This window comes from Mustelus asterias, chromosome 10, assembly GCF_964213995.1.
Source record: "Mustelus asterias chromosome 10, sMusAst1.hap1.1, whole genome shotgun sequence".
Classification (NCBI taxonomy): Eukaryota; Metazoa; Chordata; class Chondrichthyes; order Carcharhiniformes; family Triakidae; genus Mustelus; species Mustelus asterias.
In genome coordinates this window covers 45434029-45455052 of record NC_135810.1, presented here as the reverse complement: position 1 = coordinate 45455052, position 21024 = coordinate 45434029, and the positions used below count along the sequence as shown (strand labels likewise).

The following is a 21024-nucleotide window of genomic DNA, read 5'->3' as shown; positions in this document are numbered from 1 at the left end:
ACCTGAATGTATGAATAAACTATATTTCTTATTTAACCCTAAAGAGAGTTTGCTGCAATTCAATTCAAAATTGACGTCACTAACAGGGTTTGGGGAAACATCAGTCTATTCCAAAAGTTAAAAACACTTCTGCTCAAGGACAGACGGTGAGAAAACAAAGGAGTTCTAGTTTGCCTCACACCCTTGCCCATAACATAACTTTCCAATCCTCCATATTAACACCTCTTTCCTGTTTCAGTGCTATGGTTAACTTGGACAGTTAGCAGGGCTATCAGCAGTTGCAGTACTGTAAAGGAGCAACTTGCCTCCAATCTGCTGGAGACCAGGAGAATTTAGTGGAAAAACAAGACCTGAGAAGGGAGAAAGACTTCTTGGATGTATCAGTGCTGAAAGAAATAACGTCTGTGTTAGCTTGCACAAGCCTCAAATAAAGTCCATCCTTGCAATCTAGATGGGTGAATGTGCTAAACTAAACTGGTAGAGAGAGATTCCAGAATTCACTTCAGGACATTTCCTGTTCCACATAATCCTTTTGACACTGCAACTAATCACCTATTTTAACCAGAGGTGTATTCCTTGAGACTCCTTTTCTGCAAAATCCACATGTACAGACATTAGCTGTTTAAAACTTCACAAGGAGTGGGGAGGTGGAACTGAGCGTAGAAAGATCATGAGACATGACAACATTCCACAGAAGCATCCCCCTCCTGACAGCGTTTGTATGTGGTGCTGCTCAAGGAGCTGGAAGCACACTAACTGTAAGTTGCGAGAGATGAATTACAAAAATGTGATTGTACCCATGGTATGAGATGTGTTGACCAGAACAGTTGCCTTTTAGTTTTAATGGTTAACAAAACAGAAAATGAAGTGTGAGAAAATTAAATGAGGTGCTGCAGAATAAAGCAATGTCATTGCTTCTATTCATGAAGAAAGCCCAACTTGTTCATGTTTGTGTTGACAGATGTGCATCGTGTTGTGTGTCCTCAGTAATTAGCACCCTCACCATGTACATCTGTTACCACCATTGTGTGCAGAAATGCCAGATGTGGTGAGATTTGATCAATTAAAATTAAAAGGTCATGTGAAATGAGAGAAAATATAAAGAAAGCAGTTGAACGTTAGAATTAATGGTCAAAGTTTATGTTCACTGCTGATTGTTTGAATGCATCAATTTTAAAAGCATTGGATGCGCATCAGGAAATTTCCTTTGGATCTTTTGCTTGAGTTTTCGTGAGGAATGTAAACATATCCGGGAAGCTTCAGTAAACCAGGATCTGGATTCAATGGTGCTCCATCCAGAGGCTGCTTGGCAAGTTTATCATCCTCAATTGGAACCTTTTAAAAAGATAGACCCTATGCTTCTGAGCATCTTTTCCACAACAGATTACCTTTGCCGTCTTTGCTTTTCCTTTTCACAGGGAAGTCTGGATTTGCCACTGGTGAGATTGGACGTAGAGGTCTAGGTTTCCTTCCTGGAAGCAAAATATTTAAAGTTTTAATTTACTTTGCCATCATTGCAAATAAAACTTGAGGGTTTAAAACAAACTCACTCTGGAAACATCTTGCATGGACACAAAAGAGCTTCGATCTCTCTGCTAACGCCAATGTTGCCCCTTGAGGTTGTCCTAGATTTGTACACTAGCAAACACAACAGTCCTACTGTACACTGAACAACTATCACTTTGGTTAAAAACGTAGAGCTGTATATTTGACACTGGTCATGTCTCATTTTTAAAAAAATGCATCCCTCATGTTCAAATTGGCTTGCTTACTGCAATAATCAGCTGATCATAAATTTCACTCTGAACATTCCCCCAATGCTGACAGATCCAATGATAACAACAACATTGTCAATTTAAGTCTGCACAAATCGAACAGTTTCTCATTAAAACTGAAGTTCAAAATAGGCCAAGTACTTTATAATTCCATGATGGTTTCAGAAAATCCTCTACTGCACCTCCTCCAAAAGAAAGTTGAGTCCATTGTCAAACTAGCTTGGTTAGAATAATCAGAAGTGGTTTGGGGATAAAAGCATGTGATATAAAGAATCAACATAAACTACTTCTGACAACCATTTCTTTGTATACCTTCTTACTAATGTTGCCCATTTTTACAGAATAAAGCAGTAATATAGTAGGACATAAATTGCATACGTCTTATGGGGTAGGTGGATGTTGTAATCATTAGTTAACTGAGTAATTCACAACCTCACAGTTGATGTGAGGAATACTATCTTTTAAAACAGATTTACAAAAACTCAACAGAATTCATGGCATCATTTGCTCAATTTTAACGCGCCCTAAATAATTAATTCTGACTGCACTAATTGCTAGCCTCTTGATTTAAAAATGGCCTCCAGCCTGGCCTGCAGTCAACTCTCTTTTAATTGCTTCTCACTGCCTTTCCTTAGCTTCTTTCTCTCACTTTCTTTCCAACACGTTATGCAGAATAGGGTCACATACACACTACAGCTGGGATTTTCCAGCCCTGCCCACTGCCAGGATCTTCTGGTCCTGCCAAAAGTCAGTGGACATTTGGCTGGTCTGCTGCATCCCACCATAGTAAGAAGTTTAACAACACCAGGTTAAAGTCCAACAGGTTTATTTGGTAGCAAAAGCCACACAAGCTTTCGGAGCTCTAAGCCCCTTCTTCAGGTGAGTTGGGATTCTGTTCACAAACAGAGCAAATAAAGACACAGACTCAATTTACATGAATAATGGTTGGAATGCGAATACTTACAACTAATCAAGTCTTTAAGAAACAAAACAATGTGAGTGGAGAGAGCATCAAGACAGGCTAAAAAGATGTGTATTGTCTCCAGACAAAACAGCCAGTGAAACTCTGTGGGGGTTACAAATAGTGTGCCATGAACCCAATATCCCGGTTGAGGCCGTCCTCGTGTGTGCGGAACTTGGCTATCAGTTTCTGCTCAGCGACTCTGCGCCGTCGTGTGTCGCGAAGGCCGCCTTGGAGAACGCTTACCCGAATATCAGAGGCCGAATGCCCGTGACCGCTGAAGTGCTCCCCAACAGGAAGAGAACAGTCTTGCCTGGTGATTGTCGAGCGGTGTTCATTCATCCGTTGTCGCAGCGTCTGCATAGTTTCCCCAATGTACCATGCCTCGGGACATCCTTTCTTGCAGCGTATCAGGTAGACAACGTTGGCCGAGTTGCAAGAGTATGTAACGTGCAGCTCCGAAAGCTTGTGTGGCTTTTGCTACCAAATAAACCTGTTGGACTTTAACCTGGTGTTGTTAAACTTCTTACTGTGTTTACCCCAGTCCAACGCCGGCATCTCCACATCATGGCATCCCACCATGGCAGGGCTGAAAAATCTCAGTCAACTTCACAAGCGTGTTTTTTTAAAAACTGAGGTCCTTTTTCATGGATTCATCACCCACGTACACTTTCTTCTTTCAAAGGAATTGTATTTTTGCACTTACCAAGAGCAAATAACACATCGGACAGAGAGTAAAACAGACAAAGGTTGATGCAGCTGTTAAAGATCCATTGTCTCGGCCCTGGGACATCATGGCAGGAGCCCTCAGATTAGTGTCCTAGGCCTACCCACCTTCAGCAGCTTTAATCGATGACTGTCCTGCCACCATAAGGCAGAAGTGGAGTCATTCACTGATGATTGCACAGCTCCATTCCGGACCCCTCATATACTGAAGCAGTCTGTGCCCATTTGCAACAAGACCTGAGCAACATTCAGGCTTGGGTTAAGTGGAAAGTAACATTCATGAACACCAGTGCCACGTAATGCCTTCTTCAATAAGAGAATCTAATCATCTCCTACCGATTTTCATTAGCATTACTTAATACCCCATTAATATCCTGAGTTCCACCTTTGGCCAGAATATTAACTGAACTAACCATACAATTACTGTGGCTACAACAGTATGTCAGAGGCTGGGAATTCTGTAGTGAGTAATTCACTTGCTGACTCTACAAAGCCCGTCTACCATCTACAAGGTACAGGCCAGCAGTGTGACTGAATAGTGTACACTTACCTGAAGGAGTGCAGCTTCAACCAAGTGTGAGGTAATGCATTTGGAGAAGGCAAACAAAGCAAAGGAATATTCAATAAACGGGAAGATAATGAGAGGGGTTGAAGAAGTGAGACACATTGGAGTGCATGTCCACAGATCCTCGAAGGTGGCAGATCAAGAAAGGATATGGAATGCTATCCTTCATTGATCAAAGTATTGAATACAGAAGCTGAGATGCAATAGTGGAACTGTATAAAATGCTGATTAGGTTACAGCTGGTATTTTATGTACAGTTCTGGTCACCACATTACAGGAAGGACTTAACTACCTGGAGTGCAGAGGAGATTTCCAAGAATGCAGCCAGGGCTGGAAAATTGCAGTTATGTGGAGAGTTTGGATAGGCTAGGGTTGTTTTCCTTAGAACAGGGGAGGCTAAGGGGTGTCCTAATTGAGATGCACAAAATTCTGAGAGGTCGAGGCAGGATAGATAGGAAAGACTTGCTTCTTCTCGCTGAGGGGTCAATTGCCAGGGGACATAGATTTAAGGTGATGGGTAGAAGGATTAGAGGGGCCATAAGGAAAAGCTTTTTCACCCAAAGAGTGGTGGGCATCTGGAATTCACGAGTGATTGAGGCTGAACTGTACATCTCATTTAAAAGATATCTGCATCTGAAGTGTTTTGTAACCGGCAAGGCTACAGACCAGGTGCTGGAAAGTGGGATTAAAATGAGGCGCTAATTTCTTTTTTCGGCTGGTGTAGACATGATGGACTGAATGGCCTTTTCTGCACCATAACTTTTCTATGGTTCTAACACTTAAGAAATTTGATTCCATCCAGGACGTAGTAGCCCTCTTTACCCCATCCACTGCCATAAGTATTCACTCCTTCCACCACTAATGCACAGTGGCAGCCGGGTGTACTATCTACAAGTACAGCAGTAATATGCTAAGCATGTTCCAAACCCACCATCTATCACCTAGAAGGACAAGAGCAGCAGATGCATCAGAACACCACAACCTGCAAGTTCCCCTCCAAGTCACACAGTTTGGGATTATATTGCTTTTCCTTCACTGTTGTTGGATAAAAATCTTGAACACCTTCCCTAACAGCACTGTGGGTGGGTGTATCGACACCAGATGGACTGCAACAGTTCAAAAAAGCAGCTCAAAACCACCTTCTCAATGGCAATTATGGCTGGACAACAAATTTTGGTCCTGCCAGTGATCACACCCCATGAATTAATTTAAAAATAAATAAATAGCATAGTACCAATAATTAGACTTGTGAGATGAAGGCAATTGAGTAGGAAAGGATAAGCGACCTGATACTTGGTTAAGAAATATCTTCAGAGGAGAGAGGGTGGAATGGCAAAATTTGACTTCCATTCCACCTTCACCCACACAACACAATACTGAAAAGCACATGGAAACCAGATTCTTGGGCAAACCGACCACAGAATACAAATCCTGAACCCACAGGTTGGGTGGCACAGTGGTTAGTACTGCAACCTCACAGCACCAGGGACCCAGGTTCGATTCCTGATTTGGGTCACTGATTGTGCAAACTCCACATTTTTTTCCTGTGTCTGCGCGGGTTTCCTCCGGATGCTCCAGTTTCCTCCCGCAGTCCAGAAGATGTGCTGGTTAGGTGCATTGGCCATGCTAAATTCTTCCTCCATGTACCCGAACAGGGACCAGAGTGTGGTGACTCGAAGATTTTCACAGTAACTTCATTGCAGTGTTAATGCAAGCCTACTTGTGACGCTAACAAACAAACTAAAAACTAAAGAGGCTAGTGCCAGGGAGTCAGGTTTATAAGAGCAAGGAGTAGAGGATAGCAAATAAAAATGAACACAACAGAACAAGCAAATCACCACGACTGATTGGGCAAAAGTTAGCAAGAATGTCAACAATACTGAACACCAAGTATAATGCTGCATTTTTACAAAAACAGGAAGATTGCCAGGAATATTATCTATACTTACTTTTGATACAGTGCTGAATTTGCTTTCAAAAAAAGTGGAGAGCAATAATTTCACTCAACTGCAAGGAAAATAGTCAATCTGTTTACTGGAATGGCAAATCATTCTGGTTCTGGGTTGCAAACACAGCAAAGTGCTGTGACCAGACAGTAGCTATATAAAAGGTCAACCACAGGAGAAAACAACCACCGCTATCTCCCATTACTCTGAAAATAAAATGTTTACATGTCATTTCAGGGTGTTTAAAAGTAGTATGAATTGAAACTTCGGGAATGGTTTCATAATCCCTCATCTTATACTTATTGTTTTAGCATTAGAACTCAGTGCTGGAATTCAAACTATTAAGGGAGAATTTTGTTTTGTCCCATTGTGACTAAAATATTGCAACAATGAACAGCCATAACACAATAGTGCCACAACAGAAAAAAAACAAACAGGACCCTTTAACATATACTGATTTAGTTTTTAAACTTAAAATGGGAAAACTGGTCTTCCACATTCTACCCTCTGTAAACTTAAGGACACCCAAATCTTTGTTGTCCTAACTCTCAGCAAGCCCCATTCCCCTACACCGTTGAGCTAACTGGCCGATATTGGCTCCCAATCAAGTAACATCTTGAATGCAAAGTTCTCATCCTTCCATGGTCTTGCTCCTCTCTCCGCATCTGTATATTATCCTCCAACCCTAGTACCTTCCAAGGCATCTACGCTCCTCTAATCCTGGTCTCTTGGCCAGTCCCAATCAGAACTGCTCCACCATTGGTGGCTGTGCCAAGATCTGCAATTGCCTCCCTACACCTCTCTGCCTCCGTACCTCATTTTCTACCTTTAAGCTACTTCTTAAAGCCTACCTCTTGGACCAAGCTTTTGGTAATTTTACCTAACATCTCCCGTGTAGCTTTGTGGCATGCTTTGTTTTATAATATTCCTGTAAAGTGCTCTGGGATGTTTCATTACAGTAAAGGCGCTTTGTAAGTTGCTGTTATGGTCAATGTTAATTTTAGGGGCGACACAGTGGCAAGCACTGCTGCCTGACAGCACCAGGGACCCAGGTTCAATTCCAGCTTTGGGTGACTATCTGTGTGGGCCTTGTACATTATCCCCGTGTCTGCGTGGGTTACCGCTGGATGCTCTGATTCCTCCCTCCCCCCCACCCCCCACAGTCAAAAGATGTGCAGGTTAGGGTGGATTGGCCATGCCAAATTGCTCCTTAGTGCCCCAAGATATGTGGGTTAGGGGGATTGGCAGGGTAAATGCGTGGGATTACTGGGGTAGGGCCTGGGTAAGATGTTCTGTCAGAGAGTCAGTGCAGACTCGATGGGCCAAATGGTCTCCTTCTGCACTGGAGGTATTTTATGATCCACACGTTTTTACCATAAGTAGAAGAAGACAGTACAAATGAAAATAAGTTTGTATAAAGCGGCAGTGGGTGCTGGAAGACCCAATTCCTCTAGTGGCTTTGTACAATGGTGCTATAACTGCACATGTGGAGGTTTATTTTCAGCCAAATGTTCGTGTACTTTTATGAGCTTAACCTTTTAACAAACAGTAGTGAACAAAGTGCATTTGCACCATCACCGCACACCGAGCACATTAAATTAATACAAAAGCAAAATACTGCAGACTTTGGAAACCTGAAATGAAAGCAGAAAATGCTGAAAGTTCTCAGCAGATCAGGCAGCATCTATGGGGAGAATCAGAGTTAACGTTTTAAGTCAATGATCTCATTAGAACATCAACCTGAAACATTAACTGTTTTTCTCCTCACAGATGCTGCCTGGTCTGCTAAGTATTGTCTGTTTTTAGGCCACATCACAATAATTTTGTTGCAGAGACAAGCAACAAAGGTGACTCTGGTTTGCAGGGATTTATTTATTTAAACAAATGGTAGTTATACAATGTGTTACCAGGGAAAGCAGTGGAAGACAACAGCGCCAATCGATTCAAGGGACAACTGCATATATTGTGGGAGGGGGAAGATGATGGAAAGTTTGCGATATCTAGGATGATCTTTGACAAAGGACAGATTTGTCATCTCTATAGGCTTTTTCCATGTTGTCAAAGAAGTTGTAGTTATGAAATAGGATCTTGGGGGTTTAATTTAAAACAAAACCAGTCATGGGGGGCGGGGGGGGGGGAAGAAATAAAACTGCAATGTTAAAGATGAATCGGAATATCATGCACTATGTTGCAAAAAGAGCACATCATATACATACAATAGTTTCACGTATAACCTTGGCTAAAAGACTATTAACATGATAGTTTCTTTCAATTATCACTGGGGAAAAATATCACAGTTTCTGTCCAGATTTGATTTAGTGCTAGTCTGTTTAAATCCAGTTATAACACAAAGGACTTCACAAGCTTGATGCACGTGTTTCATGGTAAAAGCTGGAGAGAAGAATTAAAGCTCAAACCACGATTGCTTCACGTAATTTTCACATGATGGGCAGTTAATTTTTTTTTTTAAAAAAGGAGTAGCTAAGTATTGAAAATCCAAACGCTGTAGCTAACTTTATTTTGGGAATACAGAAGTAGCTCTACTCTCCGAGTCAATGAGTCAGTTTGAGACGAAGAGGAACTTCAAAAGAAGCACAGTATTTCATTTATCTAAAGCCTATCACGATTACAGGACATCTCAACAGCCTTTGTAGTATTTCTGAAGTGTAGCCATTATTGTACTGTAGGAAACATAGCCAACTACACACAGCTAGATGCTAACAGATATATCACACAGTGTCAAAGGGTAAAAGACAGGGAAAATAGACACACCCTGTGAAAAAAGGCCACTTGACTTGCAGTTTGAATATTGTGGTGGTAAGAAGCTTAAATGACAATTTATTTACAAAGGGATAGTTTAAAACTTAGAGACACAGTTGTTTTTGTTATTTTGTCCACTGGAGGGCTTAAACAGACTTCCGACTGCAAATAATGAATTATTATGGGACTGTTATTTATTTGTTCAGCTTTTACTAAATTTAAACACATTAAGCATATTTATTTAATCAGATCTGATGCTCCATTCACTCAAAGATGATAGAAATCCTGAGGGTACAGAATAAGTCCAGTAGTTAAAAATAATCAACAATCAGGATTTTTTATTTCCCTGAAAGAGAGATAGAGACTGGAATTTTATCAGCCTGCCCGCCATGGGAATTGGAGCGGGCGAGGGGCAGAGCATGGGAAGGTCCGTTGACCTCGGGTGGGATTTTACGGTTTCAGGATGAGGCTGTAAAATCCCACCTATGATATCTAAACTTTTGTACCACGTCACTATATTATAGCAATCTAGATGCACCATCACTATCTGAATCTGTATTCACTGAACTTATGAATTCAACAACTTGTGCAGTTGAGTTCAGATTTAATGACACCATGCATGCCTAAATAGATGGCATTGCCATGGGAACCCTTCTGGGCAGCACTGTGGCACAGGGGTTACCACTACTGCCTCTCAGCGCCAGGGACTTGGGTTCAATTCTGGCCTCGGGTCACTGTCTGTGTGGAGTTTGCACATTCTCCCCGCGTCTGTGAGAGTTTCCTCCGGATGCTCCTATTTTCTCCAATAGTTCAGGGATGTGTGGGTTAGGTGGATTGGCCATGCTAAAATGACCCTTGTGTCAGGGAATTAGCAGGGTAAATATGTGGGGTTACAGGAATAGGGCCTGGGCGGATTTTGGTCAGTGCAGACTCGATGGGCTGAATGGCCTCTTTCTGCACTGTAGGGATTCTATGATTCTATGATGAGGCCCAGCTTTCCGAAACATCTTTGTTGGTTTCTATGAGGAACACGTCTTCAGTGAAATTATATCTAACCTCCTACCCCTTGCATATTTCTGAAAAGCAGATGATACATTTGCTATATTTGAATCTGCAGCTGTAAGAATTTCCTTACACATCTTAATGGGCTTCTTCTGTGCTCATATTCACCTTGCAGTCAAATGAGCTCCCTTTCTTTGATGTGCTAGTTGTGAAATCTGTCAGTGATTCTCTACTAACTGTCTACCACAAGCCTACCTTCACTGGTCAATATACATGTTGGGATTTCTACAGTTCACATGCCAGGAGATTGGCCTGATTAGCAACCTCGGCCTGATTAGCAACCTCGCAAATAGGGCCTGAGCCATTTGCTCACCATGCAAGATTGATGCTGAAATCGGACACATCAAAGCCATCCTGTGGGCTAACAGCTACCTTGATCAGATCACTGTTTGCTGTATATTAAGCAAACTCATGAATTGGGCCTAAGGCCAACACTTTTGGTCTTAAAAATCAGGCCGAGGTTGCTAATCAGGCCAATCTTCTGGTATGTGAACTGTAGAAATCCCAACATGTATATTGACCAGTGAAGGTAGGCTTGTGGTAGACAGTTAGTAGAGAATCACTGACAGATTTCACAACTAGCACATCAAAGAAAGGGAGCTCATTTGACTGCAAGGTGAATATGAGCACAGAAGCCCAAACTACCTCAGATTTCGTGGTAAACATAGAAACATAGAAACCCTACAGTGCAGAAGGAGGCCATTCGGCCCATCGAGTCTGCACCGACCACAATCCCACCCAGGGCCTACCCCCACATATTTACCCGCTAATCCCTCTAACCTACACATCTCAGGATGCTAAGGGACAATTTTTAACCTGGCCAATCAACCTAACCCGCACATCTTTGGACTGTGGGAGGAAACCGGAGCACCCGGAGGAAACCCACGCAGACACGAGGAGAATGTGCAAACTCCACACAGACAGTGACCCGAGCCGGGAATCGAACCCGGGACCCTGGAGCTGTGAAGTAGCAGTGCTAACCACTGTGCTACCGTGCCGCCCACCACTGTGCTACCGTGCCGCCCCATGTCTCAAATGTCTCAAAAATGTGAACAACAGGTGAAGCTAGTTGTTGCATGCTGTAGTAGTAACATGAATGGTATTCTCCACTAACAGGATGCTGCCATCAAGCTAAAATGTTCTACCTATCACACAAATGAGCAGCAGTGTGACATATTAATTTCAGTGCTAGTATGATTGCCAGGTATACAGGCCGTATATCCCAACGATTGGAGGATTGTATCAAGCGGCATATCCCTCCAACTGTTCGAAACAGGCAAAAGTACTGACGGTCGCCAACTAGCCTGTGCTTGCAAAATTCAACAGAGTGTCCAACATTAGATGTGATTCCACAACTGGACAACATCTGCTAAACAATCCTGACTGTGCTAGAAATTACACTGAAAACCAGTTTAAGATCACCAGTTGGATTTGCAGTGTGGCTCACTTATGCAAGCTTGAGGCCATATCTATTTTCACACAAGATCCTGTCCTCTGCAGACAGAAGGCACTTGTCCACACATTGCACCTTTTTTCAACTGCACAACAGCGTAAAATGTCCTTTAGGGAAGGAGAATGGGCAGCAGAGTGACAGTGGTTAGCACTACTGCCTCACAGCGCCAGGGACCCGGGTTCAATTCCTGCATTGTGCAAAATGCACATAGACAGTCGCCCATTCTCCCCGTGTCTACGTGGATTCCCTCTGGGTGCTCCGGTTCCTCCCACAGTCCAAAGATGTGTGGGTTAGGTCGATTCTCTATCCTCTCAGTGTGGTACAGGTAAGCTTGGTAACTCAGCTTATGGAGGACCATTACCATGGACTCATTTCTTACCAAAAATTGATTCAACTTCCTAACTTTAGATAAGCAGTCTCAGCAGTGTGCTTGCCCAAAACTTAATTCAGTAGCTTCAATAAGGGCATCTCATTCCGCACGCTCATACTAGGTTGCAATGCAATCATCTGCTATGTCACATGTCCACCAACTGGCCAATCCAACCCACTTGAAAAACACATCAGATGAATGAAAGAAAGGACCTCCTCCTTGCTTTGCACCAAAGACTTACCTTTCCTTTTCTTGGTCTGCTCCAATGATTCGCTGCCATCGTCCTGGTGGGCAGCTTCCTGCATCAATATAATCTCTTGTGTATTTTGCACCACCTCAGGAACACCATCAGCCCGCACAGAGATGTGTGTGACTGGAGCTGGGACCATCCCACTGGCCGCTGGCATGAACACATGAGCTGAGAAAAGGAATAAAACAAAAAAAAAATCAGCAGATCCAGTGACCGCCACAAAGTTCAAATAACAAACAGAATGTGTTGCTCAAAACACACATCACACCGCAGCAGAAGCACAAATAGAGTAATAATTTGCTCTATTTTAACCTAGTAAGATTCCCAGGACTCATTGGGCGGGATTTTACAGACTCGCTCAGGCGAGACCTGAATTTCTCGCCTGAGGTCAATGGAAATTTCCGTTGTCCGCTCCTTGCTTGCTCTGAGTCCATGGTGGGCAGAGCGGTAGAATTGCGGCATTGGGTCTGTATTCAGCTCTCCTCTCTTATCAAGGTTAGCCAAGGTTACAGAAGGTGGCTCTAGTCTCCTAAGAGTCACATTTCGATGATGTTTCTCTTTCAAATAACCAGAACCAATTATTGCCTCAAAAGTCCAAGAAACTTGATTACTAAATGAGAATCAGGCACTGGAAGGGTTTAAGCTAACACAACACAGGGGATGAGAACCAGCAGGAAAAATTAAGGTGCACCAAGAATTGGGAGGGACAGTGTTACAATCCTCATAGAGACTGCTAACTTTTCAAAAGAAATTCAAACTTCCAACGAATAGCTGAAAGACAAAAACTTTGTTTCAAGCCTTTTACTGTAACAAAAGACTAAATACACTTTTTACTAAACACTACCTTTGTCTGCAACTTTATACTTCAAACCACAAAAGGGAACACCGCCCCCCCCCCCCCCCACCGCATTTGTATTACAACCAAAAGGTACACATTGCTATCCTTTAAGTAGACATTCAGTTCTTCCAAATCACTCTAAAGGGATTCCTAGTTCTTAAGGATTTACTTATTTTGTTCTTTTTCTCAGTGTGATAACTTCTAATCCTCAGAACTTCATGGGGGAGTATTATTGGAGACCTTCCCTCTTGCACAAGCTAGGCATATCTTCCAGCCTCGTTTTAGTTCCACACAAATTTGTTCTTTTCTATTGGCAAGCTTCCACCTGCATTCCAAAATGAACCAAAGAGATTTTTGCCTCGAGCTGCTCGCTCTCTCCCAAATCTTGGCAGAATAAGCATGTCCCAGCACTTTAAGGAACATTTTAAAAACTCTTCCCCTCTCAAAGCCCATTTCCATGGCAATTATGACTCAGTAAGAAGTCTAACAACACCAGGTTAAAGTCCAACAGGTTTATTTGGTCGCAAAAGCCACACAAGCTTTCGAAGCTCTAAGCCCCTTCTTCAGGTAAGTGGGAATTCTGTTCACAAACAGAGTTTATAAAGACACAGACTCAATTTACATAAATAATGGTTGGAATGCGAATACTTACAACTAATCAAGTCTTTAAGAAACAAAACAATGGGAGTGGAGAGAGCATCAAGACAGGCTAAAAAGATGTGTATTGTCTCCAGACAAGACAGCCAGTGAAACTCTGTGGGGGTTACAAATAGTCAATGGCACACTATTTGTAACCCCCACAGAGTTTCACTGGCTGTCTTGTCTGGAGACAATACACATCTTTTTAGCCTGTCTTGATGCTCTCTCCACTCACATTGTTTTGTTTCTTAAAGACTTGATTAGTTGTAAGTATTCGCATTCCAACCATTATTCATGTAAATTGAGTTTGTGTCTTTATTTGCTCTGTTTGTGAACAGAATTCCCACTCACCTGAAGAAGGGGCTTGCAGCTCCGAAAGCTTGTGTGGCTTTTGCTACCAAATAAACCTGTTGGACTTTAACCTGGTGTTATTAAACTTCTTACTGTGTTTACCCCAGTCCAACGCCGGCATCTCCAAATTATGACTCACACAGACCTAGTGTCTAGGCAGAATTGAAGATTACCTATCCTTGAGAGCCCATTTATCATTCATCCTGGAACTAAATGGACAGTATAAGGCACAACTATTTACAACCCAACACTCTAAACCATTTGGAGGCTCCCCATCTACCTACTGTCAGCACACGGGCTGCTGCCATTGTTGTCAAGTGCAAACACTTTGGTTTTATAAATAGAATAGCATTTTACGACCTCGCTCGGGTGAGACCGGAAATTCCCGCCTGAGGTCAATGGAGATTTCCACTGTCGGACCTTCGCCTGCTCCGATTCCGTGGCGGGCAAGGTGGTAGTGTTCCGGCCATAGAGCCAGGAAGTTATGTTGAACCTCTACAGCACAGCAGTCAGCTTTAACTGGATCATTATGCCCAATTCTGAGCACCACACTTTAGGAAGGATGGGAAGACTTCACAGAGAGTGCAGACAGGATTTTCAAGAATGGATAAGACTTCAGTCGTATGCATAGAATGGAGAAACCAGGCCTGTTCTCCTTGGTGAAGAGATGGTTGAGGGGAGATTTGATAGGGTCTAGGTACAGTAGGTAGACAAAAACTGTTCCCATTGAAGAAAGTGTCAATAACTAGGGGACACCAATTTAAGGTGATTAGCTGAAGAACCAGAGGCGACATGAGGGAAAATGTTTTACGTTTTTACTCTGAGTGGTTAGGATCTGGAATGCACTGCCCGAGAGTATGGTTGAGACAAATTGAAATCATGACTTTCAAACGGGAATTATCTGAAGAGATTAAATTTGCAGGACTATGGGGGAAAAGGAAGGGGAGTGGAACTAGCTACCGAGTCCTTACATAGGCACGCCACGGACACACCAGGTCCAATGACTTCCTTCTGTGCTGTTACAATTTTATAATGCTCTGTCCTACGTGACCACGTGAGATTGGCTACTGATCACTGGAATATTGATGAATGGAACCAGTGTAGCTCATTCTGCCAGTGCTTGCTCATCCAGAAAACACTGCAAATGTTTACTTTGGTGAACAAATCATCAGGTGCAAATGACCCCTGTAGCAACAGGAAGGTGTTTCTGGCTTTAAAGTTCAGAGCAGCAATGGAGGTTCTCAACAAGGCAGATTACAGCAAATGCCACAACTCAGTTACTGTTGAACTCCAGCCTGTAAAGGCAAACCTCTTCAGCCATTTTCAGATAGATATGTCTGTTACCAGATCCGTGAGAATAATCCTGGGTGCCACACATGAGAGCTTGGTGAAGGGATCTCAATTATTGCATCTCCTGAAGTAGCCAGGCAATCGGTGAATGAGCTTCTGAGGTGGGAAGTGGGCGGTGGAGGTTGGGAGGTGGTTGCGAGAGAAACAATCCAGATTTTAGCTATCTGAGACACTGAGAAGATATGGTTAAAATGTTGGAAACTCACAGAAGGAACAGAAAATAAAACTGTCACTTTGATAAATTCCCTAGACTGCTAATCCGAAAAGGAACAGAATAGATCGTAAAATTGTATAGCTGTTGTTAACAAGTCAAGAGATGTGGGATATATCAAACTCTTTTATATCTTATATAGTTGTAACATAGTTCAATTCCAAGTTGTAATATAGTTCCATAATTACACTGTTAATCATCGCCATGCTTTGTAAATGTATGAGCAGACTTGCACTGACACTCACTTATCCTCTTCTCTTCAAAAGCAGGGCTAGGCGAGTCCATTTTGAGCAGTGCCTCAGCAGCCTCAATCGTTTCCATTGTCTCATCTCCATTTTGACAGGAAGCCTCCACTACAGCATCAGAAACACAAAAGAATTCATGGAGACACATTACAGCATGAGAAAAATCATGACACGCTAACTACACAAGTGATTTGAAAATGGATTATTAGAGGTCCACATGGTTTTAAACAAAATTGTCTTTAACATTAGTGTTCACAGACATCAACTTGAATATTTTCAATTGTCAAGGTGAATGGCTGACTGAAAAATTCTGATCATTTACTGGTTTATCCAAGAGCTTATAGAAATTTCAATAGAATGCATATGAGGTGGCATGGATCTATTGTTGTACTCTGTCAGGACATATGCAAAATAAATCTGATCCAAATAAAAGGTGCTGCCTGAATAATGCAAAGTTTTGTTTAAGTTGATGCCTGATAGTTATACAATCATAGCCACGCAACCCCCCCCCCCCACCATTAATAAACTCCACTGTATACATCCTAGAGTCTTGTTTCGCTATCATTCTATCCCACCGGATATCTAATAGTTCTCTTATCCTGAAAAAAAGGGGAAAGAAAACACTAGCATGGTCTCACCCATCTCAGCTCCTTCATCAAGTCATACCTCCGTCATGCATTCATCTCTCTCTGTTAGATCAGTCTCTCCTTAGGCCACTCCATGCTGCTGTGCACTTTCAAAACTCTCTTTGAAACCCTACTCAGTGACCTGGCCTTTTGTTTCATCTCCTAACATTACACAATGGATATTCATTGTAGCAAAGCAAACTTAAACAGAACATCTAAAGTTGGCCATGCTACCCGATATGCTCTGGGAGATGAACTTTATAAAACTGAACTGCTAGAAATGCAATAAAAGACTAAGCTGCAAACCTGCCTGAGCATGTTTCAAAACTAACTGTTTAACCGCAGACTGGTCCTCATTTTTTCACTGAGAAATACCACAAAACATTTACGACTTTAAAAGTACGATGTTAATGTGTGTGGCATTGTGGATAACTGCAATAGTTATCACAACAGATTGGCCTAGAGTCATTCAAATAGATCCCAACATATATACACACAAGAGACAGAAAGAAAGAGGGGGACAAGAGGGACACAGAAGAACAGAGAAACTATGTGGGCACGCACAGGTGTGAGCACGAATGATGGTAATGCATGCGACACGAGGGAACAGTACAAGTGGGAAGAAGGATACTGTCCCACACACATACAAAACATGCATAAATGAGCACAGAATGAGGAAGAAGTTAGTTTGAGGGGAAACAAAGCACAAGGAAAGAGTAAAACAGAAGTGAACTCTTGTAGGTGCCACCAAACCTTCTGACATTACTCTGCACATCAAGTGTCTGAAAGGTAGGCACATGTTTCAGTGCTGTTAAAGATTCTCCTGTGCTCAAATATTCATTATCCTTTAAGAGAATGTGCTGCAAATGTACCAATCTGACAGCAGCCTGGCGAGCCACAAGCTGCCCAGTGCCCACGATACCCCGTCAGAGTTTTGCCCTTCTTGTTTGGAAACAGGGGGAAAGTACCACTCAGTAAGAGAGCCATTAAATTTGTATGGATTACATAGGACAGTATACATAGACACATACGCATTATATACATATATATTAATACTTAAGAGCAAGATAATGGCAACACTAAATGCAAAGGGATACAAAAGGAAAAGTCAAACACTTAAAGACAAGATAAACTGGAACAATCAAAGCAAAACTTCTGCAAAATCAAAGGGGAAAGGATTTAAGAATCACAATAGAAGTGTGTTAAGTATGTCAATAAGAATGACCAGGGAGATTCAGGTGGGACCAAAGAAAACAGCAAACAGAAGAGAAACAAGCTAGGGAAGTGAAGAAGTGTGACATCAACCATGAATCTTCACAGCCCACATCTCCCTGTAGAAGTCCCTCAGACAGAGTTATTACTTCAAACTCCCATGTCTTGTAAATGCCAACTTTGTCTTTTAGTCGAATGTCCAGTAATTAAAAAAAAAAATTTAGTCCACATCAGACCTGAAAACTCTACAAGAGGAATCATCATCAATCACTCACTGCTTACACCATTGAATGTGGATTGATGCCACAAGTGAGCAGGGCAATATTGGAGTCAGCAAGATGAGAGGGATGTCAGGATTGACAATTCTTATACAAAGGCTTCTGCTGCCTGTACAATAAAAAAAAGGCAGGTTTGTATTTATAGGACACTTTCATAACTTTAAGACCTCGGAAAGTGGTTTACAGACAATTAATTATAATGACATGTTGTAATGTAGGAAATGCACAGTCCGGTCCCACAAACACCAGTGACATAATGACCATGTAACCTAATTTTTAGTGGTTAGTGGTTAAGGGAGAAATCTCCAGATTACCAAAGATAAACTCTTTTGCTTCTCTTCAATATATATCGTGATATATTTTTGTACCCCTGCTAGAGTAGGTTTAATGTCTCATCTGAAAGCCAAACCTCCAAAAGTGCTGCACTCTCTCAGCATTGCACTGGAGTGTCAGAGGCAAGTACATTCCACTGAACCACAGCTGATACTTTCAGAAGTAAAGGGATTTGTTCCTGATCCATTTGAAATCCAAAGAACAACATCTCACAGCACATCGCTTTAACTCATTCAATTGTTTTGATGAAGCCAAAACTTCTGCAAAGTCTGAACAACTCTGTTGAAAATGATATGTAAACCTTCATCAAGACTAAGAGCAATAATCCAACAACTTCAGACTGTGAACACTGTATCCCATTTTGATATATTCACCCTTCTTTCAGAGGGCCAGTCTGTAGCTTGCTCTCATGTTTTGCTTTCAGAGAATGCTAACCCTTATTCTGCTATCTGACCTTTATGCCACTATTAGCATTTGCCTTAGTCTTCAATACTATTACCACTCCCCTTGTGACCATGACATCTTGGTTAAATCTCTCTTGAGCTCCCACCTATCCCTGACCGTTGACTTTTCTCCACCCCATCTTCAACAACACAAATATCTCTCTTCCGCTCTGATGTAGTCATGTAGACACCAAAAGTTAACTCTATTTCTCTCTCCACAGTAAGAAGTCTCACAACACCAGGTTAAAGTCCAACAGCTCTGAAAACTCATGATTCCAAATAAACCTGTTGGACTTTAACCTGGTGTTGTGAGACTTCTTACTGTGCCCACCCAAGTCCAACGCTTCTCTACTTCATGGCTACCATCTCTCTCCACAGATGCTGCAAGATCTGAATTATTCCAGTTTTCTGTTTCTATTTCAGATTTCCAGCATCAGTAGTATTTTCATAGAATCCATACAGTGCAGTGAATGGGCTTTTTGGCCCATCAAGTCTGCACCAACTCTCTGATAGAGCATCTTGCCCAGGCCCTCACCCTATCCCTGTAACCCCACACGTTTACCACGGCTAATCCATCTAACCTACACATCTGTGGACACTAAGGGACAATTTAACCTGGCCAATCCGTCCAACCTGCACATCTTTGGACTGTGGGAGAAACCCGGAGGAAATCCACACAGACACGTGGAGAATGTGCAAACTCCACAGAATCACCCAAGGTCGGAATTGAACCTGGGTCCCTGGAGCTGTGAAGCCGCAGTGCTAATCACTGAGCCACCATGTTGCCCCATTTGCTTTCTTACCAAGGTCAATGAAGTTTGTTGTGTAAGATTGAGGGAGCTAAGGTGGGTAAATTGAATTTGCGTACAGATCAGCTATGATATCATTCAAAGGTGGAGCAATGGCAAGGAGCAAAATGGCCTATCCTTGGTGCTATGGAAATATTTCACTGTACATTAACTACTAATTAGTTAGCAAATATAGAAAATCACTTGCATCTTATTCGACATGGCTTAGAGTTACTACTTTGGGTTGAATTGCAGTTGTCAACAACTTTATAATTAAAGTTTGTTTGAAGCCATTGGTTAGCCTTCATTAATTTTCTAGGTTGGGGCCTTCTACCTCCACTATTATCTGGCTGAGCAACTGACATTGATGCTCATTAAATTCCACCAGCAGAGAGTGCGGTTCACCTTGCTTAATTCAGTCATTTCTCATGGTGATTTATTTTTTAAACTGTCCAATAACTTGAATAAGACTCAAATGCATAGTGTTTAAATACAACAGTAATTGCCTTTCAAATATGCAAAATCTATGACTTATCCACCAGAAATCCAGTTCAATCTCCACGTTTTTTGTGCTCACAGCAATCTCCATCTGGGTCAATTTTGTGACACATCTGTTGTTCCAGCTGATCCGTGATTCAATAATGAACGTCATCAATTGGAAACTACAGCTGCCAGCTTCATGCAACTTGATAACATTCCAAAGTCTTCCCACTGCTAGCAGGGGACAGTATATTTTCATACCCAGTCTCATTCAACTGCTGCTCAATCAAGTGAGGGTAAAATTTCCAAACTTGCCTTCTGGCACAGAATCCCACGAGGTGAGCCAGCAGATTGAAGCTTTGTCCTCCTGATTTTCCAGTCAATCATTCAGATTACATAACTGGATAAATAAATACAATCAGCATCGTATGTGCTGACCTCCAAACCCAGTTCTCCACGATCCGTGCTCCCACCACGCAAGGGGCAAGACTTGAAACATCCACTTCCCTATTTAACACCAGGGAGAAATAGTGATGATGGAGGGATATCTGAAGCGAAGAATCAATACTATAGAAAGCATCCTTTCCGAATGTATCACAGCTTGGTATAGCTCCTGCTCTGACGATGAACGCAAGAAACTACAAAGTCTTGTGAATGTAACCCAGTCCATCACACAAACCAGTGGCATAAAGGTCAGACAGCAGAATGTGTTCATAGCAGAACAAGGGTCTACACTTCCCGCTGCCTCGGAAAGCAGCCAGCATAATCAAGGACCCCATGGAATCCAGACATGCTCTGTTCTACCTCATTCCATCAGGAAAAAGATACAAAAGTCTGCAATCATGTCCCAACCAACTCAAGAACAGCTTATTCCCTGCTGCCATCGGACTTTTGAATGGACTTGCCTTATATTAAGCTGAACTTTCTCTACATCGTAGCTGTGACTGTAACACTATATTCTGTACCCTTTCCTTCTCCCTATGCACACTATGAACAGTATGCTTTGTCTGTATAGCGTGCAAGAAACAATACTTTTCACTGTATCCCAATACATGTGACAATAATAAATCAAACCAAATGCTACAAGTACAGCAAAACATGAAAGCTTATTTCTCAAGTGGGAACATTACAAATTTTATTTTAAACAAAGCTGTCACAAAGCACCTCTTCATTTGTATAAAACATTAGTTAACTGTTAAGGATCTCAGATGCCTCTGAATAATGGTACTTAACTCCAGAAAGTAAAACTAATCCTCAAAAGGCTAGCCTTGAAGCACAGCATGGTAGCTCAGTGAGGTTTTACAATATATTAATGCTTTATGTGTGATCCTACCAGGTTTGGTTATGTGACAGAGACAGCGT

At 42.1% G+C, this 21024-nt stretch overlaps 1 protein-coding gene across 10 annotated transcripts in view; it reads right to left on the bottom strand.

Moving 5' to 3' along the window:
• The window catches only part of LOC144499570 (ETS-related transcription factor Elf-1-like), a 176610-nt gene that overhangs the window by 17042 nt on the left and 138544 nt on the right, over positions 1 to 21024 (bottom strand). For all 10 annotated transcript variants that reach the window (XM_078221678.1, XM_078221681.1, XM_078221683.1 and 7 more), the window contains 3 exons: positions 15503 to 15610; positions 11860 to 12036; positions 1389 to 1472 (listed from right to left, as the gene is read on the bottom strand). In XM_078221678.1, coding sequence (XP_078077804.1) covers positions 1389 to 1472; positions 11860 to 12036; positions 15503 to 15610 — 369 coding nt within the window. The remainder of the gene's footprint in view (positions 1 to 1388; positions 1473 to 11859; positions 12037 to 15502; positions 15611 to 21024) is intronic.